The following is a 26,742-nucleotide window of genomic DNA, read 5'->3' as shown; positions in this document are numbered from 1 at the left end:
AATTATAATCAAAATGCAACAAATCTTCAAACAATCCCCGGGCCTCTGAGGCCTCAAGTTTCTGGTTAACGGTTTTAGCCATCACTGACACAACTTCTGGGGTTGTTAAAATTTGTACATAAAGTTTCCTCTTTAAACAGACGACTCTAATTAATCAGAGGCCCTCTACTCGAGACAGCGACCAACAGTATCTCTTCCAAGAACTCGAGACCGCAAGAATTTACAAACTGAAAGAGTCATTAACTTGTCCTCCTTGATTGACATCCAAAACGTTAACAAATCCACGTTAACTATTATGGGTGTACTTTGATCCTTGAAGGTCTATTTTAGGAATCAACCTGGGAAACGTATAAATATTCGGTCTGTAGTAGCGTGCACGTCTTCTATCGGCAATTGGCTCTGAGTTGTACGTCCTGTCTACGCGCTCGCGGCACTGGTGCTTACAAGTATAGCTTTGAGGTACGTACTTGTTCTGTTTGTACAAAGTCTTTATTATATTAATATACACAGCTAGATACCTTTAATCGACTCGGTGTCGATGATGGCAAGTTTTTTTTTTCCCAGTATTTAAGTCTCTTCGGCATGAGGTGTTGGCTTCTTTCCTGTCTACTTTTATGTTTCTAGCTCGGTAGCTCGCCTTGTGTGCTTCATAAATAAATGCTAGTATTCTCAACTTTCACTGCTAAAAGGCTGGTTGTGCATTTGTTCTACTGTAAAATGGGTAACCTGCGAGCAGGCTTACTTGTTTGGATCTGTTTGGGTAGGATATCGTGGGCAAGGCCGCGGAGCACGACGAAGCCGGCGAGAAGCCAGGCCCTTTGCACGATCCGGTCACATGGTACGGAAATAATTATGCTGGGACGCAAGTCACACAGTGGGACTTTCAAAAAAAGGAACTCGTGCCACTCCAGCCCGACTTTCCTTTGTTTTGAAAGTCCCACTATTCTTCTCGCCGGCTTCGCCAGCTCTCGGTTGCGGCTCCGCCGCCCTTGCCCGCGATACCTGCCCAAACAGTGAGCTTGCTCGCGGGCTATAAACATGACGGGAAGCTCCTCCGTGATTCATGCACTGTAGTATGTCTCAGAGAGCTGGGGGCTGGTAGTGTGAAAACTTAAATTTCAATTTCCGTTTTCTGTGAAAACGTCTTCTTTCAGCAAGCCTTAGAGCTAAATGAGCCTTGAATTGACTTTTTTTCTTGGAAAGGAACTAGGAGGTTTTATAAGCACTCAACGAAAATTCCCAGCAGGTTTGCCAAACTGATAACATGTGTGGATTTCTTCGTTTTTATCGGCTCCAGTTTAGCCTGAAGCCTGAATACCCAGAGAGGAATGAGCTGAGGGACTCGTTGAACGGCTAAAATTCAGACTACCCCCAAATCTTTTTTACCCCCACTTATTTCTATTTGATGTGAAAAGTGTTCACATTGGCTGCTGAAATCAGTGTAGGCGTTTTGATTCAGCCTTGCAAGTTTCAGACTGAAGTATCAAGATTTCCATGACTAAGGGAAAACGAAGACAGCAACGAAAGCGAAACTAAGTAAAATATTTTCTCCGGGCGGAGCTATTACTGAAAAATATTCATTTTCATAGGATTTTGTCCCAAAACTTTGATTTATTTGAGTGGAAAAGGAAAATACCAATGAAAAAGAACAATCATAACCATACAGTTTACGCTGGTGACTTCGATAAAGCAATAATTAAGCCGAATTTCTTTTTACTGGTGTGGCCTAATAGATTAATTTTAGTCCGCATACTTTGTTCTTTTTCTAGATTATCCACTGTAGAAGATGAAGAAATCCACGGCGCGCGTGATCATTTTAGTGTTGATAATACTACTTCAAAAGGTTGACCAAACCGAAGGATTTGCGGCAGGTAAGTGCTGAGTGAAAAACCGTTGAAAGTAAGCTCGGGAAAAGCACCTGGGGGCAAGTTTGGTGACTAATGGCTCCTTGAACCATAAATCTGTTATTTATTAACAGCACTCTTTCGATAGCGGACCTCGTCGACCAAACAAATAGGAAGTTATCCTATGATCGATCCAGCTCGCACGTGCAATACATTTTGTTTATTTAAAGGAGCTCAGTCAAGATATTTTATCCATGTACAGTTTACTAAGATAGAAAAACACCAAACAGATAATAGTGAATCATAAAGGAACAAGGATGGTTAAGGATGGGGAAGGTTAACACGGATTACAAACGAAGAGGTGGAAAAATTTAGACTAAACTTTTCAAGATGTGCAAACCGTGACGTAGCACCTTTGAAAACAATCGAAAGACAAGAGACCCCTGGTTGGTTAGTCTGGGACAACTGTATCGAGCCAGGCAAAGCTTCACACGAGCCGTCCTTTAGGGTTGCGCTTGATGACATAAGAAAAAAACACAGAGGCTGCTTGTAGTGTACTCCCTCATATGGGCTATATAGGTATGTGCGGCCCCAGAGAGTATGGTTTTTTCGTCATAAATAGGGTATCGAGTTTGGCCATTTTGGTTATAAATTGGGTATTGTTTTAACAATCTAGTCTTGAATTGGGTATGTTTCTTAGAAGAACCTACTTTTTCATCATTATCAGTAAGACCGCCAACAAAAACCCTTCATAACTCATGTTTAGGGCAACTGTGTCAGCCGCAACAGTCATAAATAGGCTATTGAATTTTTAGTCAGGTCATAAATAGGGTAGCAAAAAATGCAGATTTTGGTCATAAATAGGGTAAGGGTTTTGGGAAGTGGGCCGCACACCCCCACCCAACTTTTTTGGAAGTACCCCACCGGGATTGAAACCTGGGCTGTTGTATTTCAGGTGGCGGCGGCTGTATGCAGCCCGTGCATCCTGGTTCCTTGGGAAGGAACTCTGGTGGAAACAAACCTACCAGGGGCAACAGTCTTGAAGTCAACGTTGGACAGAAAAAACGTAACGGTGATCACTGGAATGTCAAGTACACAAACAACCCGAACGACCACAACATTAATGTGCAGGCAGGGGGGCAGAAACCTAACGGCGATCATTGGAGTGTAGATTACACTCACGACATGGGAGGAAAACATTAGAGGCTAAAGTTAACACCGCTAAACCGACAACATGTGATTAAGTAACAGTTAAAAGTTAACAATAATTGTAAGCGAAAAAACAATTAATTAAGCCTTCCATTTACAAGTGAGGATTGTAGTTGTACTAAGCAAAGGCAACGACCTAATAAAAAAGCTATTGTTGTTAAATTTCCACTGGCGGTTTTGGTATTTCAGCGTTTTTAGATCACCTTTCTGTAGCGGGTTTTTTTTTTTAAAAGAGAACCACAGTTGGAGGCGCTTCTACTCAAATTTCGTTTTATTTCGCAATACAGTTTTTACATGATGCAGATTTCGTATAAAAATTTTATAAACCTGGCGATGCGATGAGTAATGGTAAATAGTATATAGTCATAAGACAAATACTGTCAAATCCAACAGTAGCACTAATCAGAGAAAAATTGTGAACATCTAACCAAGTGAAATGCTTCTAACAAGAGAATCTTGGAATAAATATAATCACTTTTACTGAAAGGAAATTACTTTACAACGAGACGGAATTGGATTTAGAAGTAGCTATCCCAAAGAAAGTGTTTCAAATAAATAATGCACCGTCTCCGCTCTGTAGCGAGGCAAGCTAAAATGACACCTGCCCTGAAACACAGAGGCCTGCTACAAGGAAGTCACAACACGTTACGAACAGAATCCACTCGCATCGACTGTGACCGGTTATAACTTTTCAGTCAGTAAGTAAACGCGTCCAGACTATGCCAATTTATCTGGAATTCATCTGGTAACAATTTGGTATCTTGACAGGCACATTTCTCTAAATTTGAAAGTTTAATTGTTTTTATAAACTCAATTTAATTTTCGAGTTGTTGAAAATGTTAGGACCTTCTAGAATCGGCCAAGATGGCGGCTGTGATTACCACGTGACCATGTGGTATCGACAATAGGCCATTTCCGAGTTACCTTGTGCCCCTGTTTCAAAACGAGTCCTCGTGCAAACCTTTCATGTGAAAATGAGTTTGAGCTGTATGAAAAAGAACCTGTAGATCAGTTACGAGAGTTTCACAAGATACCCTCCGGTTAGCAGCGCCGAAATATCTAAGATAACCTAAACAAAATGTGTTTTGACGCAACCAGCTTAAGTTTTGTTCCACTTCCATGTTATGGCCACCTGTGCCAACAGAGCTGCTGTGCATTTCATACTTCATACGATTTGAACTACTGTTTCCCTTTCGTAAACAGTCGATGTAATTTTAGCGACGCCTTAAAGTTTGTTACTGGAGATGTTGTCCACCAACGAAGGTAAGTCGTGCTAACCATACCTCTGTTAACTCCAATATTCGTATTCTCGGTATTGGACTGCAACTAGCTTGCAATGGAGGCTCACGCAGGGAATATCATTAAAAATAGATTTATGTCATTTGCACCTGAATTTGAAAAGACTACTTGCATAAGCCTCAGTTGCAGGCTTTAGCCAGATGGGCGTCCAGGCGTCCTGTGGGCGGCCACTTTACCAAGAAAATCGTTTTATTTTTCATACGTTGTGTTATAAATTGTTACGCCCTATAGCACATTTTGCACGCCCACTCTTTAAGTCCTGACTACAAGTCTGCTCAGTTGCAAGCTAATTCAAGTCTAATACCAAGAATACAAATATAACCCATTCAATTACGAAAGATGCCTTTCTCAATCCTTCCCCTGAACTAAACTTCAATCTGTCTCAGGCCTAATAATCGCCTTATCTAGATCTTATTTGTTCTGATAATCAAAGCGCGGTTTCGACCTGGCGACCATTGCAAAAGGCTCGGTTACCAATGATGGCATAAAACTGTTTACGAAAGGCAAATCAGCGCCGCTAACAGCTTCCTACAATGCAGGTTCAAGTTTTTTTGTATGATGACAATAAAGCACACATCGGGCAGAAGAACGATTCCAAAAGAAACTAAAAACGTTCACTCCTTTCATCTCCGCGTTCGTTTACTGGAGCGTACATCTTCAGCAGCGACCGGAGGTCCTCGTCTCGTTCGTGTAGAACTCGTAGTTCCCGAACTGTTGCTCGTGCCATTTACGACTGGAGCCGATAGGTTTGGAGAAGCGGAAGCGGCTGCTGCAGCTCGCGCGCCCGCGCGACGAGAGGTAGCAGTCCTTGCTGGAGGCGTGCTGAGTTCTGTGAGTAACATGGTGGCAGGAGACGGGGGCATGTTGTACTGTGTTGGGGTCATACCCAGGCGCTCCTCAATCATGCGTAACTGAGTCTCTGCTTCTCTACACTCGCGATGTTTCACTTTCATCTCCTCGGTTTGTCCGTGTTGCAGCTGTAGCTATAAGAGAAAAATAAGACCTTTTATTAAAAACTGGATCATTGGATAATGCAATTCGAGAGTTTTCATTGGCTTAGCCATCATGGGTTTTGAGCCATTATACCATGCTCTACAAATATGGTAAGCGAATGCGTGAATTTTTGGGGCGTTTTTAATGAAACAATTAGCCAACGAGGCTATCTATTTCTCATATCCAACGCGCGCTCGTGGAATAATTGTTAATTATACCACGCCATAGAAAATACAGCCAATCAGAATACAGGAAAGCCGCTGTGTTACACCCAACCTTCCCATCATGCGCCGCGCGTATGTCGCATTGATTCTGTTGGACACTGTATTTTCTATGGCATGGTATAAAATAGTTATGTAACGCTCTCTCATGGTATACCCTAGAATATCCCACTAGCAACTTGTATTTACTTGCTACACACACTCTCCATAAGGCTCATGTGTATACCAAGAAAATACCAGTGATTCGTGGAATATTCCATGGTATATAGAGGTTTGCACGGCAGCCAGGTTGCATGGCAGGAACAATGAAAATGTTTTGCATTAGAAAGAACATTTTTTCCCATAGGAAAAAGAATCTATTGTCCTTGTTATGCAACATGGCTGCCGTGCAAAATCTCTACACCACTCGAAAATATCACATAACTATTATGTATCTACCATCACGTGATTCATGTAGGGTACAAGCTCCTATAAGTCAACTTACCGACAGTTCCTCCTTGGCTTGCGTGTGTTTTAAGACTGCTTGTCTATATGCTTGCAGTTGATCTATGAGAATAATAAAAAAAAGAACGAGCCATAAGCCGTAAGATGTTTGCATTATGATTTTCCTATGTCAGAAACAAACGGTAGTTATTAAAGGTGGACAATATTTTTCCATTGAAAGTTGTGAATACTTTGACCGGCCAGGAAGATTGAAAACAACAAAATTAAAAGAGGACAAGTTTGATCAAACAAATTATCGCTTGCCATCATAGTTAATAGAGGGAAATAGTTAGGAAGGCCGGTAAACATCAAAGAAGCAAACAAACAGGCTAAGATTTATTTTGGAAGGTTCTTGACCCTACATATCTTTTGTTTTATGCTCACTGACTATGCATGAATTACATAGCCGCAATGCTTCTATTGGCTAGTTGTATGAGCACACATAACTACCTTTTGTATTTTGCCAGGTTTTGTCGAGGGTTAACCCCCAAAGTGGCCAAACAAAGACATACAACAAAGATCTTCCCCAGGTTTCCTAACCATTTCCCTCTATTATCTATGGTACCATGGTGCAAATTCACTGTGATCCTATAAATGATTCGCTTCCGAGTCAAAATACTCACCAATCTGTGTTGTAAGTGAATGAAAGGCAAGTGGAAGTGGAGCGGCGAATACCGCACCACGCATTCTTTCCAAAGGAGGAGCTTTATTCTGAAGACCACCAAATTTACCTTAAGAAAGAAAACAAACAAACCTTAATGACAAAGATCTGGTGGCTAACTAGTGTACACAGCGGATGCAGTGCAGTAAAATCAAGTCTGCATATGAACCAAGTGGCCCATCAGGCCGGAGCTTATCCGGTTTCTGTAACAGGAAGCGACTAGGAGTATTTCTACTCCCCCCTGGATGGGATGCTAGTTCATCGTAGGGTTACCCCCAGCATTAAAATCGCCAGTACTCATTTATACACCTGGGTGGAGAGATGCACTGTGAGAGTAAAGTGCCTTGCCCAAGAACACAACGCAACGACCTCGGACCGCTCGATCCGGAGTCGAGCGCACTAACCATGAGGCAACCGCGCTTCCCGCCTTAGTGCAGTACATAAATGTTATTTGCCAGCTGGGAGGTCCGTATAGTAAAAAACTGTGACTGAGGACTTGAAAATGCAACCCTCCGGCGGCGTGCGGCCTCGGGCACCAATTTCAAGTCCGAGGTCACAGTTTATCACTAACACAGATCGACCCTACGCTGGTAAATAACTTGTTCATTTTTTCCTCTGTTTCTCAAACCACTTTTTTCACCCACGAGGGCGTTTTCGAGACCGTTGACAGAGATAGGAAAATCCTTCAAATGGAATACAGACAGCATAAGCTTTCTCAGCCGTGGCAGCTTACCGTTACTCCTGATGCGGTCTCCGCTACGTGTCAGAATTGTAGGACAATGGGTGTACTTCACAACCTACAAAATAACATATCACAAGTAAGATGTTTCTGTTGCTGAATTGTGACACAGCAGCAGCTCTGTTCCTTACCTCCTGTCTGTATCTATTGGCACAGTCAAGGTCATCTAGGATCAAAGTGTCCCCGAGCAGCATACCGAATACTGCAATAAAACACATAAAACACGCTTTCAACAAATAACATCAGCTACAACTTTAACTTTAATCAGTGTCATTGCCTATAGCTTGCTAATTCGGCAATGGTGGTCAGCAGGGTGCTCAGCTGGTACTTAAATGGAAAACCCAATAAACAAAGAAAACGTGCCATCAATCTTCGTCAAGGTTTACGTATGTCAAAATTACTACATCGCGAGTTTTAAAAAGATCATATTTTTTTTTTAATTTGTAAGACAAGTATTATGTAACACATCCTACAAATTATTAAATCATGTCTAACAAATTAAAAAAAAAAAAAAAAAACCATCGTGATCATTATGAAAAACTGATCGCGGTTGATAACGACTATTACTACGTCGTTATGGACAAGCATGATATTTTGACGGGGAAATGTCAAAACACCAGCTTAGGACAAACCACCCTCATAGCAATGTTGCCTCAGTAAAAACCAGGAGTGATGTTATGATTGTAATAAAATTAACATTGGAACATAAAGAAAATCAAGACAAAACCAAAATGCAACTACCTCAACCGATTCCATGTTAAAACAAGACCTTCACAAGCAAACGTTTCCACACATCGTAAACATTTCCATCTAAACTGTCAGTTCTCCTCACTTCCGAGTAGCTTCAGTTCATCTCTCGAATACTGTTTCATAAAATCGAACCGTTCTATGTGTTATCCAAGCATGTTTTAAGTATGACCGTGTCTTTACCTAACTTGCAATTGTCTCCTTCTGCAGGGAACAGCAGCATATCTCGTGCGTACACAGGATTCCCAGTCGGACTGTAGGTACTTGAGCCGCGGACATGTGGCAGTGGTCTAAAAATGAACCATGCAAGGATTGCAACCAATTGACATTAACATAAGACACAAGGGAGTAGTAAATATGAAATAAAAACATTAGTTTAGCGGAGAACGCTTACCTGTTCCATTCTGGTAAACTTCGTCTGAATATGGAGTCGAGAGGAAGAACTTGTTGTTGGCCATTGGAATCACGATATACTTGTTTAGCCTACAACAGTCAACACAATGCATCTGTTGTGAGATAAGTTCAGGTGTCTCTAGATTCATTAGGTAAAGGAAGGTTAAATCTGCATACGAGCCAAGTGGCTCATCAGGCCGGAGCTTATCCCGGTTTCTGTAGCATGAAGCGACTAGGAGTATTTCTACTCCCCCCTGGATGGGATGCTAGTCCATCGCAGGGTTAACCACAGCATTAAGTTTGCCGGTACCCATTTATACACCAGGGTGGAGAGAGGCACTATGAGAGTTAAGTGTCTTGCCCAATAACACAACACAATGTCCCAAGCCAGGGCTCAAACCTGGACCTCTCGATCCGGAGACGAGCACACTAACCATGAGGCCACCGCGCCTCCCACTTCCGTATTTACTACAAATTATAAACAAACCTTTTCAGTAGTAAGAGTGACAACACAGTCCATATCAGACGCCATGTGCCAAGACAATACTCGCGCTACATCATCATCCACTACTTGAGCTAAATGAGCTACCTGGAGGGGTAGGAACGGTACATATCGTAAGTTATTAAACCTTTGAACAAAATTTCCTGATAACAATAAAATTGTAGTAATTAGAATTAAAGTTTTGTCTGCTTGCTCGTAAAAACCCCTTTTTTATCGTACAAGCATATAAATACTTTCAGGGCAATAAAGGAAATTCATACATGTTTGAAGTATCCTGAAAATAAAATTATTAAATCCATAAGACTACTGCACTTTACAATGTTAGATGTTGAATTTTTATAGTGGTCGATGTTTACCTCTGAGACAAATAAACAAAACGAAACACTATCAAAGGTACTCAGTATTTTTCAATTTGCCCAATTGTCACACAGACATGAAGTTTGACCTCGACCATCACGGAAACGAGTTTCTTGAGTTCTGTTCACTTGTTGCAACGTACCATTTGACTCACTCGCCCAAAATCTCGCTAATTAGTTTCATGGTATTTACGACTCCTGAATAAAACTCATTCGCTTGCACTTTCCAAACAGTTACGTACGACAAACAAACCTTTCCCAGAATCCCTGAATCTCCTCGTGGTCCCGGATGTAAGAGACACTGTCTCCTGGGAGTACTGGCGATCTGATCTCTCTTTCTAGACAAGTCGTCTATAAGTGACGTCACTGATGCAGGCTGGTAACAAAGAAGTACTGGTTAGCGGTATACACCCCAGGCGGGCGAGGCCGCGCAAAGTCATGGTGCGAGAACTCAGCATGACGTAGGTGGCTACGCACCCAAGTTGTGTAAATATCTATGGATTAGATTCTAACTCCTGTTCTCCATCCCATAATCAAACAAGTACTCCGTCAGTTGGCAGCAAGATATGGTACGAAACTTAGAGTTACTTAGCAACTTCTTGGGCTCGGTTGATATTCACAGCTTATCTAATTTCGTAATCCTGATGAGATAGAAACGGACACTAATGAATGTAGCGGACAATCAATGGCTGAGGACTGGACTGGTTGAAGATTTCTAAAAACACATTATAAGGCGATCGTCTTCACTGATTTCAACCACTCTTGGTCCTTCGTGATTTGTTATTACCTCATGTTTTGCTTTCTAACCTTGCAAAAATATTGTTCAACACATGCAGGAGTGTCTATTAAATCAGCTAGGAAGACATGGCTCGATCTTCCCAGTTATCACACTCACAGCACGCATGACGCATCATGCATCACACATCACACATCACGCTTGATTCTTACCGTAGCTAAGCTACTTGCTGGAATGTTCTGTTTCCTAAGTTCTCCTCTCAGCTTTTGTTCTTGTAAAGAGGCTTCGTGTACTGAAACTAGATTCAAAATATCATATAACAATCAGCAAATTACGTTCAGATCCTTAGCTGTCCACCTACCCTCTAACAATAACTTGACACTGTACCTTGCATCTCGTTAATAAGTTGTCGTGTCGTTTCAAACAGAAGCCGGTACGTGCGTATCGTCTCAAACAAGTGATCTCTCTCCTTTGTCAGCTGAGCCATCTGCTGCTGTTTCCTGACATCTTAAACAAGAGAAAAACAAGATACATGTTACACGTTCCCTCTTATTCAGTTAGCAATGCACACAGCCGTACTTCGTTAAGAAGCGAAGTTGCAAGCAAAGTTGGTCAGAAAACAAAGATACGAGGATTCATAAGAGCACGGATGGCGAAAACCTGAACGACAATGAAACGAATTTTAATTTCAATAAAGTTGTTTTCGTTAGGCCGATATTTACCCTTACAGCTTGAAGATCGTAAATAAAGAAAGAAATTGATAAACGCCGACGCTCACCATTGTAAAACAAGAAAGCCAGTGTGAAGGGCGGAATAGGATGAGGAGAGGCATTAGCAGGGATCTGAGTTTCGAAGTTCAGAAGGTACTCTTGTCCATCTTTGCCAGCAGTGTTTTCCTGTATGAGCAGGTTCTGTACAGTGGCCACACCCCTAAAGAGGGGTACCTCCATGGAATACACATTCCCTGCCAGGGCGGGAATCTCATCTATGCCTTCTGATGGAGTGGTCACCTTGATAAGTACTTTACCTCTCAGGTTCTCGCCAGTTAAGTTGTCAAATTTGTCCTGAAAAGAATGTTCACAGTTTATTCAGTAATAGAAGCAGTTTTATTTTTTTACAAATAAAAAATGATGCATTTCTCCTGCACTAACAATACGCTTTTTCAAAAAACGATTTAAGATCTCTTTGAACCTGTAGCTGAGTTTTTACTTTAGGCAATCGACAATGCGCAGGTGAAAGAAAAGGTTAAACAAATACTTGCACACACCCGACAAAAATCATTCTTGAACAAATCATTGTGAAATCTGAACAACAAAATGCAAGCAAAAGCAAAAGCGTCGCAAAACGATTTAACAACGGAACTTCAAGTGCCAGCGGAGAACAGTAAATGAGTATACCTTGAGCTGTAGTTTGAGTGTTTTGACGAGTATTCGACTGTTGTTTCTCTGTGTGTTAGACACAGTTGGAGTAGCAGGAATCGTTTCTGGTTCAAGCTTCACTGGTTGTCCAGCCTTTGCAGTAAACGTGATCTGCAACAAATAACAAGCTGAGGTTATATCTCTGTGTATCCGCTAGATTGTTTTTAACACTTGGCTTCACGCCTGATAAAACAGCAAGAATGCCAACCACTGCCGAAGTTAGAGTAACTTAAGACTAAGCGTGATCACATCGTTGCCAACCAACCAACACGTAGGTTCTCGTTTAAAATGACTTTATAGTCAGACATTTTAAACTAGTTTGATTCGTGTTAACGCTAACAAATGTGAAACAAATGTAAATATTTTTTAACTGAATGCTTTCATGTCAATTTGACTAATTTATTTCCTCACATCCTAATTTCTATAAATATAGCTTGCCGTTATTTTTAATTGATTCATTTCATTTTGACAACGATGACATGAAGTCGTCGAAACGTCATGTTGCTTTACTTTCGTTATTTTTCTTGCTCAATTGTTTCTCTAAAACGTTTTTTACCAAATACAATCCAAACTAGTTTAAAATCATTTTGATCTGAATTCATTTCAAACAATACGTAAACGGTAATACGGCGCAACACATTTCCCATTCTCACCGGTTTACTTGAGAGAGTGACGGCTCCTCCTGATCCAAACTGTACCACCATACAGTATGGCCCTGCAACGTCCGGTACCTTGAGATCCCTTGTAGATGAACACACAAGCAAGTAAGAAATCTAATGGCAGGACCTACAGCTCAAAAGAAGAGTGGTCTTCTCGCTTACATTTTCATTCCCGGAGGAAAAGATCCCCTTAACCTTAGGATAATCTCACGTAAAAAAAAAAGTTGGTCTTGGAGCAATGCAGTTTTTCTTCCATGTTCTGGTGTTTCTATTAATAATCGGCCATCTTTGATTTGTTACGAAATTGCACGAGTAAATTGATAAAACCCAAAAGAGACGTGTAGTTGAACTAATACCATAGAATTCAGACAGTTCACTGACCCACTCAAATGCAGCATACCTAAAGTAGAATTCGCCTTCCGTATCTGACACTTTCCTTTTAGATGGGTATAAAGTTGTAGCCTGCAAGAGGAAAGACAGATATGCAAGGAGTTTTGGGGCGAGCTCACACACATTCACATAAGAACACACTAGAATCCTACAGGCAGTAGATTCTGTAGGATTATCAATAAATACCACAGTGACTACATCCACTCTATCCATGAACCAAAACATCAGGCAAGTCTTTGCATTAACTTTGTAACTTAATTTATTGCAAAAAGGGAGCTCACAAACTCATTAATGGATGATATTCAGAACTCTCCAAATATAATTAGGGGTATAAAAAGAGTCTACCGGGCCAAGGCGTAATCACTGTACAAATAAAAGCATACATTGTGCGCGAATAACCAGTGCCTCCATAGCGCCGTAGTCCGTTTTAACCGGTGTCCGAATTAAGCGGGCTCATGTAATAGAAAATATATGAACTTTTCGTCGCGACAAACAAAACTATCCGAAGTTCGCGGTAGTCCGTATTAAGAAGGTGTCGGTAGAACGGGGTTGTCCTGTGGTTTTAAAAGGTCCTTACCCGAGCTGGAGGTTTGTCAGATACCGGGCCATCCTTGGAGTGCCATATCTTTAATACCAAGTCTTTAGCGCTCGCTGCCTTCATCACTGCCTCATCCTCCCCAACTACGTGAGCTGACACAGCTGAAACAACAAACAATGAACTCGCATTACTACGACAAGTGAGTCAATGACGCTTTCCATAATAACACAATGTCACGTACACAAAGAGAAAGTTAACACGAAATCAAAAACTAAGTTTGAATTCTAGGCGGTAAACTTGGCAACTTGCAGCAATCTTAATTGTCACATCACCACCGTGTTTTCATAGTGCTATTGCAAACGTACTGTTCATCCAAAAGACTTCATTGTTTACATTTTTCGACTTTGCACAGAGAATGTATTATCCTCGATATAAATTGACTCCACACATTTAAAGAGCTTGTGAAACTTAGTAAGTGGTGAAATGTTTGGTTCTTTGGGTGTGACATTCACGGAGAAATGGGTTTTCAAAAACTGCGAAATGTTTGGGTGGAAAAGAAGCCAATAAGCTAATACATTCTTTGAAAATTTTGATTTTTTAAGCCCGCGTCGCACAAAAAGTATTCTTTACATCGGGCTCACATTCCTTGGGAAAGTTAATCGCGCTATGCCATTCCAATATTAAGAACTAATGGTGATGAGGCATATATTTAAACAAAGATTCCCCTCTAAGAGCGCAAACTATCCGTGAGGTATGACATCTTACCTGGTAACAACTCTCCTACCACACACGGAGCCTTGGAGTCAAACGTCACACTCAGTTTTACAGCTTTGGATGGATCTGGCTCCACTCTAAAATCAACAAAACCAGTTGTGTTAAATCAGAGCGGTTTTCAAGTAATTACTTTGGTTTTGATTCTGATTTTACTAGCTACGGTTTGAGATTGGCTGAGTAGTCTAACTGGTAAGTAGTTGGTTTGGTTTCGGTTTTACAACACTCAGTTGAAAACCACTCTGTTCACTTTGGTAATGGAAGTACAGCTACGTGCAAGAGTAATTAAACACTTTAAACTCAACTCACCTCACGTTGATAGTTGGTGCATCTATCGCTGTTCGTCCAAGGAGAGCCTTGATCCTTATTCCATACATTCCTCTGTGTTTAAAAACAAATACAAACTCTTGTATAGTCTATGTACATGCAGTCTTATAGCATAAACTAATTAGGAGAATTTAGTGGTGTATCCAAGTCCCCCCCTCCCCGGGGTCCAAGCAATCTCTCCTCTGTGATCAGGTAAGGATTATCATTGCATCTGTAGCCAGGAGTACTAAAACCTGACTGATGATTGACTGAATGATTAATTGACTGATAGATTGATTCCTTCATTCATTGCCTGCCTGCCTGCCTGATTGACTGCCTACCTGCCTGACAGACTGATTGACTGTCTGACTGACTGACTAACTGACAGACTGATTGACTGTCTGACAGACTGACTGACTGACAGACTGATTGACTGACTGACTGACTGACTGACTGACAGACTGACTGACTGTCTGACTGACTGACTGACTGACTGACAGACTGATTAACTGTCTGACTGACTGGCTGACTGATTGACTGTCTGACTGACTGACTGACTGACTGACTGATTGACTGTCTGACTGACTGACTGACTGATTGACTGTCTGACTGACTGACTGACTGACAGACAGACTGATTAACTGTCTGACTGACTGGCTGACTGATTGACTGTCTGACTGACTGACTGACTGACAGACAGACTGATTAACTGTCTGACTGACTGGCTGACTGATTGATTAATTGATTGAGTGATCAACTAGACAATACAACTTTGTTGTATGTAACTAGAACCAAACCACATATTTTATTTCGATTGTCACGCGTGACCCCAAAATTGCAGTCGAATCGGAACAAGTTCTAAAACCCTACAACAGTCACTGAACACAAGAACTGATTTTCCTTCCAAAAAACCCAACTTTTCATAAAATTGACGTTCTCTGGTTATTTGACAATCTACAATATGGAGTGGTGTGTCTATACCTTACTGCATTGACAGTGAGATGACCAAAGGTGGCTTGGCCTTTGTCATCTGTCTTCTGACCTGAAGGTGTCGGAGTCAGCTATCCAATAACAAACAAAATTCACTTAGTAAACCGTCTGATTCTTTACGATTTATCTTTACTTGCAAATCTAAAAAAAAACCTTTTATTTACCCTGGCAAGTGCTTATAGCACAAAGGCTAGAGAGATCAAGCAAACAACTGAAACAAACAATTGAAATTGAACATAGCAGAATCGCAACTGGCTGGAGGAAAACCAGTTGGCTACTTACAAGCAGGGCTGAAGATTTGAACTCGGGGCTACCATGAAACAAATTCAGGTAGTGGTCAGAGTGGAACTCGAACCCGGAACCTCTGGATTGTGAGTCGGACGTGCTGACCACTCGGGCCACACTGCCTCCGGCATTTCAAGTTTAATGCTCTTACCTTAATTCCTCTGTCACAGTTCAAGACCACCTTGACATTTGGCTCATGTGAGGGGTTTCCAAGCTTGTCACACAGTTGCACAATAAGCGGAATAGGCATTCTGGTGTCATTATACACTGACAGCGGCTGGAAATATATGGAGATAAAACTTAGTCAAAAAGTTAATGATTGGACAGTCATGTGACAACTTTTTTTACAACTTACTAAAACAAACAAAAAGACGACAGACAGATAAAAATTGGTTCACGCTCTTTGCTGATAACTACTTCCTCGCTTCAGAGGCGAAGGGCGAGATAGGATCATGATTTGCTTTGCAATGTTTAGAAACCATTCAACATTAGAAAGAAGACAGAGACACAACATTTGACCTTGATTTGTCAACTTTGCCAACATTACAAAAACTGAAAGTAAGTTTAATGTACCTCAGAATGATCAATGTCAATAATCTTAAGTTTTGCCGGTGGACCTGCTGTGACCTGTTTGTTAAAATAAAATCACACTGATATAAAACAATATCTTGTTCTAAATTCATCAAAAACTCTTACTCGCACGCAGGGCAATTCAAAAGGTCTTTGCACTGCTTACCAAATTACATAAGGAAAACAGACAATAGCTTACACAGCGACTTTTCTCTGGGACAATATCCCCACTCACCTTTAAGATCTCAATGCCTTCAACTTCTCTAAACAACTGAAATTATATTTACTGTCTGAACAACATTCTGAAAACTTGTATTGATTTTCTCCATTCTATTATAACATGTACACATCTCTTATCTTAACAGTTCTGTATTCTCTTAAATATCTATAGAAACATTACAGTAACTGGAGACTGACTAGAAATCTTGTTGGAGCAGTTAATGTTAGTTACTGTGATCGAGAGTGTTTCCCGTGAAAATTATGTCAAATACTTGAGTTATGGTAAGGTTCATTAACGTTTCAAGGGAAGAGTAATGCAGTTTTATACCTCTAGTCTTTGATAACACTTCATTTCCTTCCATTTAATGGTAAGCTCTCTGTGTCCAAGTGGTCCATCTTCAAATTGGATGTTCTTGATCACTATATTTCCCTCCTACAAAATTGACTTAAGTTAAACCTTGTGCTATGAGTTTTCTACACCATAGAAACTCACAGAGGTCTCATACAAGACAAATAACACATCATTACAAATTATTATTGGCCAATAGGTACAACAAATTGAATAAAATATACCAATCATTTAAATGCTTTTATATAATACTTACAGCAGTGAATCCTAACTGAACTTCACGCTCTTTCAATCCTTCTGAGGAAACATGAAATTCCGGCAGCACATTGCTTGGTAACTGGAAATGAATACCCAATAATCAAAATACATAACCCATGACAATACACAAGACACAGGAATACACAATTACAATAATAAATACCACCATATCAAGTTGCCAAACAAGGGCGATATAGATGCCGAATAAAATGCTTCCAATTGATCCATAAACAATAGAGCTGATCTGTCTTGCGTTACAACTTGCACATGTACCTAACCGTGAAACCATACCTTTAAGTTGAGGTAAAACTGCAAAGATTTCTTTCTCTTGAAGAAATGAATTTCTAACGTAATTCCAGCTCACCTTCCCAGTTTTGTTGCCATGTTTGTCAGTTACTGACAGGATAATGTCAGATACCAGAGGTTCCCCTAATCTCATGAAAGGCTCATCACAAGAACACTTCAGGATGTTAGGTACATCAGCTAGAGGTCTTACAAAAAGAGAAAAAAAGAATAATGAATGCAAACATTACAAGAAGACAGGAGGTACGAGAACAAAAATGGGAAATGTACAGTAACTGTATTCATGTAATACATATTTTCAATTTTAAAGGAAACAATAAACTACAACGGTGGCTTCATGGTTAGTGCGCTCGACTCCGGATCAAGTGGTCCGGGTTTGGGCCATGGCTGGGGACATCTTGTTGTGTTCTTGGGCAAGACACTTCACTCTCACAGCAAAACTCTCCACTCAGATGTATAACTGGGTACTGGCAAATTTAATGCGGGGGGTAATCCTGCGATGGACTAGCATCCCATCCAGGGGGGAGTAGACATACTCCTAGTTGCTTCATGTTATGGAAACCGAGATAAGTTCTGGCATGGTGGGCCACTTGGCTTGTATGCAGACTTTAATTTTACATCAACAACAAATTATGTTAAGAGATTTAAATCACAGAATCTGAGAGAAGGAAAACTGACAAATGAGAAAACATGCCTTGTAACTGAGTATGACAACAGTGCTACATAGAGCTTAAGTCTGCATACAAGCCAACTGGCGCAGCAGGCCCGTGCTTATCTCTGGTTTCTGGATGGGATGCTAGTCCATCACATGTTACCCTGGGCAGCAAGTACCCATTTGTACATCTGGAGGGAGAGAGGCAACAACCATGAGGGCACTGAGCCTCATAGAACTTACTTTACTGTAAAAGAAAACTCCAGTCCTGCTCCACCAGTCATGCTTACTTGACAATATTTTGGTTCATCACAAGACAGTGGAGCCTGCAGTGAACAGGAAGATTCGGTAAATCCTGTGACGAGCCCCATTCCCCCCCACCCTCAGTTTAACTTACTTAAGAACAATATCACACTGTTATAAGGATATAGGAGAAGTCATCGGTCAAATTCTCAAGGTGTAACTGAAGGTAAACTGTATGTAGGGGAAAAATGGAAACACCTGAAACCATTGTAAAAAGTGTACAAAACACACAGCACTGTAGTTTGTAAAAGAACTAGGTAAAGCAACACGGCAACAAGTGTCAGGATCTACAGAGACACTTTGATAACTAGTACATGATAACCCCGTCCACAATGCAGAACTGGCTAATCCAAATTTATACCTCAAATATCCCACAGAAACTTTTAATAAATCTGTATTTATTATTGTCCATAAAATGTTCATAGTTTGAATGCGATCACCTTGACATCTGGAAGAATTCCTTGCTTGATGATTTCTTTAGCAACCTTAGGAGTCCAGTTCACCTAGTGAGTGCAAACATGACAAAACAAAATAAAAGTTTGACATGAATGGAAGAGGTAAATGAACACTGTTATATATCAGCTTCTGCTTATTGTGAATGTTTGACTACTATAATCAATTGAAGGAGCTCAGTCACAGCATTTTGAGTTATTTTGGCCATGAACAAATTTGCCTTTAAACTGAAGGAATCCTGAAAATAGAAGTTTCCTAAGATAGAAAAACATCAAAGGGATAATAATAAACCATGAAGAAACAAGGATGGTTAAGGATGGGGAAGATCAACATGGATTTGAAAAATTTTGGCTTAACTTTTCAAGATGTGCAAACTGTAACATAGCTCCTTTAATCCAATCATGACAATAATGCCCACAACTCAAACAAAGACATGCTTGTTTTTGTACTTTTCATGACAGTCATATGCCATGTGCATACCTTGAATCTGCTAGCCAATGAGTTGTCAATATTCACTTCTCGCTGACCTTCATCTAGAATTCTAAAACCTTTTAATCAAAAGAACAAAATGGAAAACTAACAAAACCTGCATACACTGAATTGACTGTAGAAAATGCAGTTTTGTTTCAGCCTGGCAAAAGAGCAACAGACCTTGTAATGGCAGCTAAAGGAAAATAATATTCTGATCAAAGAAGCATTCAAAATCCTGGACCAGGTTGGTGAAAGCCCAATTAAGGTACCCAGGATTAGAATTTTGATTTCAGCTTTGTAACTTTTTGATGTGTTTGTCAGTTTATATTGTTTGTCCTTCTGTTTTGAGTTGGACTGATCTCAAACTAGACAAAACATAACCAGTGAAAAATATATTATACCAGAAAAAATAATACTTCAATGAGTTAATGTTTAATCCTGGTCAGAGTTAACCAGCTTTTGGGCAACCCAGCCCTGGCTGGAAAGCCTAGCAATAGTTAATTGGTACTTGTGACAAATCAAAACTGACCAGATCTTTAATTCAATGATCAACACAGAAGGGCTAAAAAATAGAAATGTCAGAGTATCAAACACAACAGCCACAGAAACAAATGCAAGGAACTCCAACAGCAAGGAAGGTTTGTGTTTGTAAGATTGATTTGAATTCTGTGATATCTTTTTGACAGATTAGAGTACATACTTAATCCAGACAGCAAGTTGCCAGCCACACAAGGCAGCTCCTGTCCATCCTCCACTTTCTTCTTTGGTTTGTCGTCAGCTGCTTGGTGAAACACTTCCAGCACTGCTGCTTTACTGCTTGGCATCACAACAATGGTCTTCTCTACTGCAGCAACTTCCTTGTGATGCTAATAAAAAAGCCAGGATAACCGTCAGTGAGATAGGACATTCAGGAGAACATGTAAAATATTTTAATTTCGTTCTTTTTATTGTGATATATTCAAGTTCAGTGTACACAACACGGCCTGACATGACTTGTGTGCAGGGTGACATTCTTATGTAGTCATCACCACAATGTCCTGGCAGTGTCATGCTTTTGACTGAGTTAACAGTTTAACAAAAATGAAGGAAAATATCAACAACTATAACAACAAACCTGTAATTCGATCTTGGCCTTGAGCTTTGTATTCTTGTTAATTTGTTTCAGACTGATGTCTGCACCAGTCAGAGTGGCTTTTCCTGATGAGCTGCAGTCCCCAATATATGTTGGCAGGCCTGGTGTGCCTGTAAGCTACAACAGAGAAATGCATAGCATGGAGGTCTTCTGATTACTGCACTGAAGGTTCTAAAACTCTCAACAAAAGACTATTTTATCAAATATTCATGTATTTGAATGACAGTATATAAGCCAAGAAATACTTCTCACAATGAGGTTTTCAAGGAGGTTCTGGGTTGATATTGGTTGGCTATGCAAAGTTTGCAAAATGTGTGACTGTTACCTTGCAGACAACATTAAGTCTAGGTTGAACTGTAAGGTTTCCAGCTTTGTCTTGGACTTGCACTTGTATTTGAAGAGGACTGTTGTTTTCAACAGTGATATCTTCACCATCTGGTGTAACTACCAATGATTCTGGAGGACCTGTGGAATACAACATGCTGCTACAATGAGCGACAAAAGTGTTGAGACACTTTGCAGTAAAATTTGATTTTTGAGTGTCTTGGAAAGATTTTCCCCCCTCCCCAAACAATGTTGATGCATTATCAACTACATCATAGTAATCAGTGACAGCCTATATCAGAGGATGAATGCGATTAAGGTATGCTTGGATTTCAAATTAATCCATGCTTTCAACTCATTGTTTTGCTCATTTTGTGGTCGTTTGCAGTTTTGAAATTGTTTTGACACTAATGTAATGACACTAATAAATCCAAATAATAATTAACATTACCTGGTAGTAGCCTGATCTTTAAGCTCTGTGAACCTTCTTCAAGTCCAGGTAGGGTGATTTTTAAATTAAAGTCCTTGTTCAGGAAATAAATAAAAAACAATGTATTGGTAAGAGGTACTTTGGCAACAGGATTCAACCCAGAAAAAATGTCTCAAACTTATAAATATGAAAAGGGGTTGGGTCTTAAGAGAATGACAGGGGTGGATTGATACTAACAGAAGTGAGAACCATGATGGATCACCATTCCACAGGCAGACTACCCTGCCAACAAAGCACACCATTCTGGGCAACAAAAGCACCAATAGGAATTAAAGAGTAACGATATCCTATTGTGGATTTAGACACAAACTGAACTTCCTGGCCTTATGCACTAACACATATTAAACACTCTACCATAAAAAAGGTGAAGAAAACAATTACTTCTGTGTTGACACATCTTTAGAGAACCACTAGAAGAGTTCTTGAGGCGAGTGTGAGACTAACCTTTCCTGCATGTGACGGCACAGAGCCCAGAGCAACAACACCCTTAACAATGAGGCTGTTCCCCTTTACTGACGTTCCCTGATGTGTCAGCTCCAGGCCACTGAGAAAAAAGGAAAACCTTCTGTTAATCATTGTTATTTGCAGGGGACAGTGGACAAAACAAAGATCAAGATAGTTGATGAGTGATTCTACAGTTGTTATGAGATCCTTCACACTGGATGTACACAAAATGAGTGTGAGCCACACATTGCAAGTTGGAAACCAAACCCTTGGACTCTGTGGGTGAGCACAGGTAAACACATAGTAGGTTAACAGATGGGAAGATGAACCCTGGAAGGGCTTCACCTCAGAATACCTTGGTTCAACAGTACAAACAGTGCAACTGCACATCCATCTTACCTTGCACTTAAAACTGGAGAAATCTCATCACCCAATTTTGAAGGGTTGTTGAACTCATCCAACAGATTAAGAGGAATCTTAAGAAAAACAAAGTTTAAAAAAATCAGCATGTTCACTATTGATTCTTGAATAGGTATTGGGATTGTGTGGTCTGTCATCAGTTCAGTCACATAATCCAATGGTTAGAACTATACCTGGAAAGGTACTCCTACTCTGAGTGGTGTCTCCAACATCCCAACTGTAAATTTATTTGGATGAGCCTCTTAAAATAAAGAATAATAAAAGTAAATAGCTACAACCAAAATGAATGTTCTTACAGCTGCATCAAAATTGGCATTAATTAACACACTTCTCATTTGCAGATTTAACAAAAATTTCACTGCATTCAAATGTTCCAATGTTGTTTATCATGGTCAATGTGCTTAGCTACACCTAGCTAGTTCACGGGCATGCCACTTACACTGAAAGAAAGAAATAAAAATTCAAACTGGCAGGAGGTATGGCAGACCAGCTAGCTGTTTACTAGCATGACCAGGAGACTGAACTTGGGTCTACCGAGAAACAACTCCAGCTTAGTGGTCAGAGCGGGACTTAAAGACTTAAAGTCTGCCCCCCTAACCACTCGGCTATGTTGCCACTACGTGCTGCTTTTGAATAATTGCCTCTGTGATTTGATGTGTGCTCTGGGTGTGAGAGCCATGCAAGATTCAAGACAAAGACCTCCATAATGACAAAGCAAGACTATAGACATCCACATGTCATCCCTGATTGGTTAAACCAGAGTCAGTATCAAACCACCAGATACCTTGAAGATCGCTGGAGTTCACACCATAAGCATGGAATGATTTTCCCTCAAGGGTGAAGGGAAATTTCAAAAAGTCCAAAAACACATTTGGTTGAGTTATTGGTTACCTGTGACAGTGAACTTAATGCGATGACATGGAAGACTCTTTATTGAAGGCGCAGTTGAAGTATCACCCAGCAATACCTGGAGCTGAAGAGTATGTGGACCAAGATGGGTAATATTCTCTGCAAGGTCAACAAGATATTAATTACATTTGGCCATCAGATGACTTACTTTAAACAGATTTGTTGTATCCTAGGTGAAACCAAAACCTTTCCACATAGTAATCAATCATGAATTTCTCATTATAATGCCAAAAGAAGACAAATTTTCAAGTGAGCAGGTAATGAGAATAAAGATAAACTTCAACTTGGCCAACATATTGGCTTCATTGACAATAATGCAGGACCTTGGAAAGGGGCTGGGGGATACACACTTACCCATTTTTCTGAACCAGTAAGGCCAACTCTTTCCTCCATGTTGGCAGACATGATTTGTTATCACTTTATTGCCATCTTTGTCATTACCTGCCAAACAAACATTTTGAATGAAAATAAAAATCACTGTGTACAAGACATCAACATGCAAGGCTGGCAAATTTTCTGCCAAAATAAACCAAAACGGGGAAGTGACAAGAAATAACTATATTTATTATATGGCTTTCTCCATGAGTTGGCAAGACGAATCAAATCCTCTGCTGTGATTGGTTACCCAAGCGGGCAAGATGGAGCTATCCAAAAGCCATTTAATAAATCCTTTATTGACCAAGCTTGAACCTTTGGTCAAGACGGCTGGCTATTGGATCTCAACTCCATCTCAGTCCATAAACACCCCCCCCCCCCCCCCCAAAAAAGAGAACTTGGCCCCATCCTGACCATGCAACCTTGCTCTCTCAATCTCAGTAGTCTTCACCATTATTAAGAACTCATGGCCAACCATAGTAAACAACTTTCAAGATAAATTTGCAAGACAAACATGGAAAGCTCCTACAAATCGTAAAGTAATTAAAAATGTCAGGCAGCTGTAGTATCCTACCATGCCAAATAACCTTTAGTTCCACCAACAGTCGCCTTCTGTCACCAGGCAGTTTACTTACAGATTCACCCTTTCCATTTAAAATATCTACTTTCATGGCACCTGTGTAAATTATGAAAATACCAGTGCTGAGGAGCAACTTAAAAATGTATCAGACAAAGAATACATGTAGATAATATTATTACAGGGTTCATGCTCTTTTTAGCTCTCAAAATTCCATGCCTTTCTATGACCTTAAGTTTAGCTGTCACTTTCAAAAACTTTCAAAACTATCCTTGAGGCTAATTGCTTGGTAACTATTCCGTTCTTGTTTTGACATGTGTAGAGATGAATGTACCAGATATTTATATATTTTCTATGACTTTCCGTGACCAACAACAGACCAATTTTGATATATTAAAATTCAGCCTAAAACAATAGACCTCAGCACGAGGCTCTGGGGAATAAACCCCACAAACTCTGTAATATTTATTTCCCAGAACCTTGTACTGAGGTCTATTGTTTTAGGCTGAATTTTAATATGTTGAAATTGGTCTATTAGATTCCATGACTTTCCAGGCCTGGAAAACGAAATTACTGAACTCCATGACTTTCCAGGTTTTCAATGACCCGCACAAACCCTATATTACTGTTAACATTTATTATTGATCAGAATCTTGTCCATTCAGTACCTATAGTGGTTCCTGCAGGTATTTTAGAATTAGGGTCCAGCTTATCGTGTTCAGGCCACTCTAACACCAGTTTACTTGGTAACCTGATGAAATAACGAACAATCACATGTCAGACCAGAACACAAAATAAACTGGTGACATTCCAAAGTTAACACTCACACATCTCAAGAGGCCATACCAGGAATGAAACTCTAGCTCTCAGACAAACTGATTTATATTTAAAGTAAGATTAACAAGACTAGCAATAATTATTTTACTTAAATATGTCTAATCTGTCAGTTTTTTTTGTTCACTGAATTTTCAGTGATGTCTGTCTACCTTCATCAGAGTGAAAAATGAATGTTTGTTATAACATAACTTGCGCTTTTACGAGGTTGAACAAGCATGCAGAGTTTAAAGTGGAAACAAAGGAGTATGAGCGTGCGCAAAGACTTTTCTTTCATTCACTGCATTTGTGGCCAAAAATTCAGTGAACATAAAAACCTACAGATTGGATATATTTAAGTCAAATATTCTATGACTACCAATCACAAAGAGCAAAGAAGACTAGCAATAGTTGACATACTTTTCTCAAAACTTAAGCCACACTTACATGTGTTTTCACCCTAAGAATAGTTTACGTTGTTAAACCTTATTTTTAATTATCATAGAAAGTTGTAGTGATCTTACTTTGCTTCTTCCTCTTCAACAAACTTCTTAATTGAAGCAAGGTTCAGTGATCGATCTAACTTGGCCAAGGAAAAGAACTTAGTGTCTCCATATAAAGAAACTGGCTCCTGACAATAAACAGAAAAACAAACAATACAAAAGTGTCAAGTCTGTTGGACTTTTGGCAATGCTATTGACAAAGCTCTCTAAGTCTCACACACTGAGTGTCAGACTCACACAAATGAATGCAATCTGATCATGCTTGGACAATTATCTCTCATGTCTTTAAAGGTCTTAATTTTAACAATTTATTTCAATTTCTACTGGAGTAAATTTGCTACATAATGAGCCACCATTCTGGAAATGTTTTACTATGTTCCCTCTCTACCCACTTTGAGTACTCTCCAACAGTCAAACGACAGTCCTGCCAATATTCTTGCGCAGAGCGATTGTTGCACCAGTCCGTGGTTTCACATTTTGCTCTGAATAAAGGCAAACATATCTTTGACACTTCTGCCAGTTTTTCAAAATTTTTTGGGAAGACCTCCCTAGTGAGGTGATGCCCTTCCTGGACCTCAAAATGAATGGCTACGTCTGAAATCTCACTCATCCACAACAAATCAGTTTCAGAACTTTGTGTCAATGTCAAATTACAATTTAACTGCTCTGGAACAACAAATAAAAATCACATTTTGATTATTGTGCATTCCGACTACTAGCTATGTAATGCAGTAATATATATATGGGTTATTGACCAAGTAAGGGGCTAAGATGGCTGGATTTTGGCCAAGTTCATTTTTGCGTGTTCATGGACTGAGATGGATTTGAGGTCCATCAACACGCAAAAAAAGAACGAGGCCAATATTCAACCATCTTGACCAAACAAGCTTAGTCAATAAAGGATTTCTTATAAAGAAAAAGAGCTCTATTTTTTTGCGGGACACAGCAGGTAATCCCGAGCTGGCAAGGAAGCGCCATCTTGACCGCTTGGGTAACCAATCACAGCGCAGGATTTCATTCATCTTGCCCGCTCACAGAGTTAGCCATATAATAAACAACAGTCTCACTAACCTGGACTATCTCCATCTCTCCTCCAGTAGCAAACACATCTCCATCATGATCACCAAACAGAAGAAATCTTTTCACTGTTCCACAAATCATTGGTATTGTCCGTTGTGTCCTTATCTGCAATCAAATGAGTTTGGACTGCTTTATTCAGTATTTCTGATCTTGAAATCCAACAAATAAACAGAAATAATGAGACAATACCCCACTGACCATATTTATCATGCCTATAACTTTTAGAATATTGATATGTAGATAATAGTGTGATGTCCAGTTGGATGATAAATAACTGAAAGACCTCTGAATGGCACATAGCTAAAGGTCTAGAAAATTCTCGTTGTACAGAAATGTCTCACTGACAGCTTGTCAATGAAAATGTTAAGAACAGGATACTGTACAGCATATTTCCCCGCCCCAAGGGATCAAGAATTGAATAAATCAAAAGTTCAAAAGCACAGTTCATTAAGCCAGGAAAGAGATGAGCCTGACTTTAAAGGACAAGCAAACATTCTATTACATATTTAAAGAAAATTGGATGTAAGTAATTTGTTGCAAGCATGGCACCTTAGACC

The 26,742-nt window shown here is 40.0% G+C and overlaps 2 protein-coding genes across 2 annotated transcripts in view; one reads left to right on the top strand and one right to left on the bottom strand.

Annotated features, from left to right (window-relative positions):
* The first annotated feature begins 342 nt into the window (after positions 1-342).
* LOC110068033 (uncharacterized) lies at positions 343-3,215 on the top strand. The gene is made up of 3 exons (XM_089272109.1): positions 343-459; positions 1,770-1,871; positions 2,800-3,215. Exons 2-3 carry the CDS (start codon positions 1,787-1,789, stop codon positions 3,045-3,047), a joined length of 333 nt encoding a protein of 110 aa, XP_089128235.1. The 5' UTR covers positions 343-459; positions 1,770-1,786; the 3' UTR covers positions 3,048-3,215.
* A 91-nt stretch (positions 3,216-3,306) lies between these two features.
* The window catches only part of LOC110068070 (structural maintenance of chromosomes flexible hinge domain-containing protein 1-like), a 32,222-nt gene continuing 8,786 nt past the window's right edge, over positions 3,307-26,742 (bottom strand). Inside the window, exons 16-55 of the mRNA XM_089271933.1 lie at positions 26,177-26,290; positions 25,127-25,233; positions 24,458-24,540; positions 23,787-23,888; positions 23,192-23,278; positions 22,820-22,936; positions 22,102-22,169; positions 21,908-21,984; positions 21,509-21,608; positions 21,026-21,098; positions 20,576-20,715; positions 20,233-20,367; positions 19,819-19,984; positions 19,128-19,195; positions 18,635-18,697; positions 18,135-18,217; positions 17,301-17,427; positions 16,935-17,015; positions 16,658-16,762; positions 16,114-16,167; positions 15,692-15,817; positions 15,247-15,326; positions 14,269-14,340; positions 13,954-14,039; positions 13,228-13,349; positions 12,661-12,722; positions 12,255-12,342; positions 11,581-11,712; positions 10,962-11,247; positions 10,571-10,690; positions 10,396-10,481; positions 9,701-9,823; positions 9,077-9,178; positions 8,591-8,679; positions 8,380-8,486; positions 7,581-7,651; positions 7,444-7,507; positions 6,673-6,780; positions 6,051-6,112; positions 3,307-5,335 (exon numbers count right to left, since the gene is read on the bottom strand). Coding sequence (XP_089128059.1) covers positions 4,976-5,335; positions 6,051-6,112; positions 6,673-6,780; positions 7,444-7,507; positions 7,581-7,651; positions 8,380-8,486; positions 8,591-8,679; positions 9,077-9,178; positions 9,701-9,823; positions 10,396-10,481; positions 10,571-10,690; positions 10,962-11,247; positions 11,581-11,712; positions 12,255-12,342; positions 12,661-12,722; positions 13,228-13,349; positions 13,954-14,039; positions 14,269-14,340; positions 15,247-15,326; positions 15,692-15,817; positions 16,114-16,167; positions 16,658-16,762; positions 16,935-17,015; positions 17,301-17,427; positions 18,135-18,217; positions 18,635-18,697; positions 19,128-19,195; positions 19,819-19,984; positions 20,233-20,367; positions 20,576-20,715; positions 21,026-21,098; positions 21,509-21,608; positions 21,908-21,984; positions 22,102-22,169; positions 22,820-22,936; positions 23,192-23,278; positions 23,787-23,888; positions 24,458-24,540; positions 25,127-25,233; positions 26,177-26,290 — 4,296 coding nt within the window. The 3' untranslated portion in view covers positions 3,307-4,975. The remainder of the gene's footprint in view (positions 5,336-6,050; positions 6,113-6,672; positions 6,781-7,443; positions 7,508-7,580; positions 7,652-8,379; positions 8,487-8,590; positions 8,680-9,076; positions 9,179-9,700; positions 9,824-10,395; positions 10,482-10,570; positions 10,691-10,961; positions 11,248-11,580; positions 11,713-12,254; positions 12,343-12,660; positions 12,723-13,227; positions 13,350-13,953; positions 14,040-14,268; positions 14,341-15,246; positions 15,327-15,691; positions 15,818-16,113; positions 16,168-16,657; positions 16,763-16,934; positions 17,016-17,300; positions 17,428-18,134; positions 18,218-18,634; positions 18,698-19,127; positions 19,196-19,818; positions 19,985-20,232; positions 20,368-20,575; positions 20,716-21,025; positions 21,099-21,508; positions 21,609-21,907; positions 21,985-22,101; positions 22,170-22,819; positions 22,937-23,191; positions 23,279-23,786; positions 23,889-24,457; positions 24,541-25,126; positions 25,234-26,176; positions 26,291-26,742) is intronic.

This window comes from Orbicella faveolata, unplaced genomic scaffold, assembly GCF_042242905.1.
Source record: "Orbicella faveolata isolate gen_17 unplaced genomic scaffold, um_ofav_v1 contig_34, whole genome shotgun sequence".
In the NCBI taxonomy this organism is placed as follows: domain Eukaryota; kingdom Metazoa; phylum Cnidaria; class Anthozoa; order Scleractinia; family Merulinidae; genus Orbicella; species Orbicella faveolata.
Note: the sequence above shows the minus strand (reverse complement) of the source record. Positions and strands in the feature narration are given on the sequence as shown.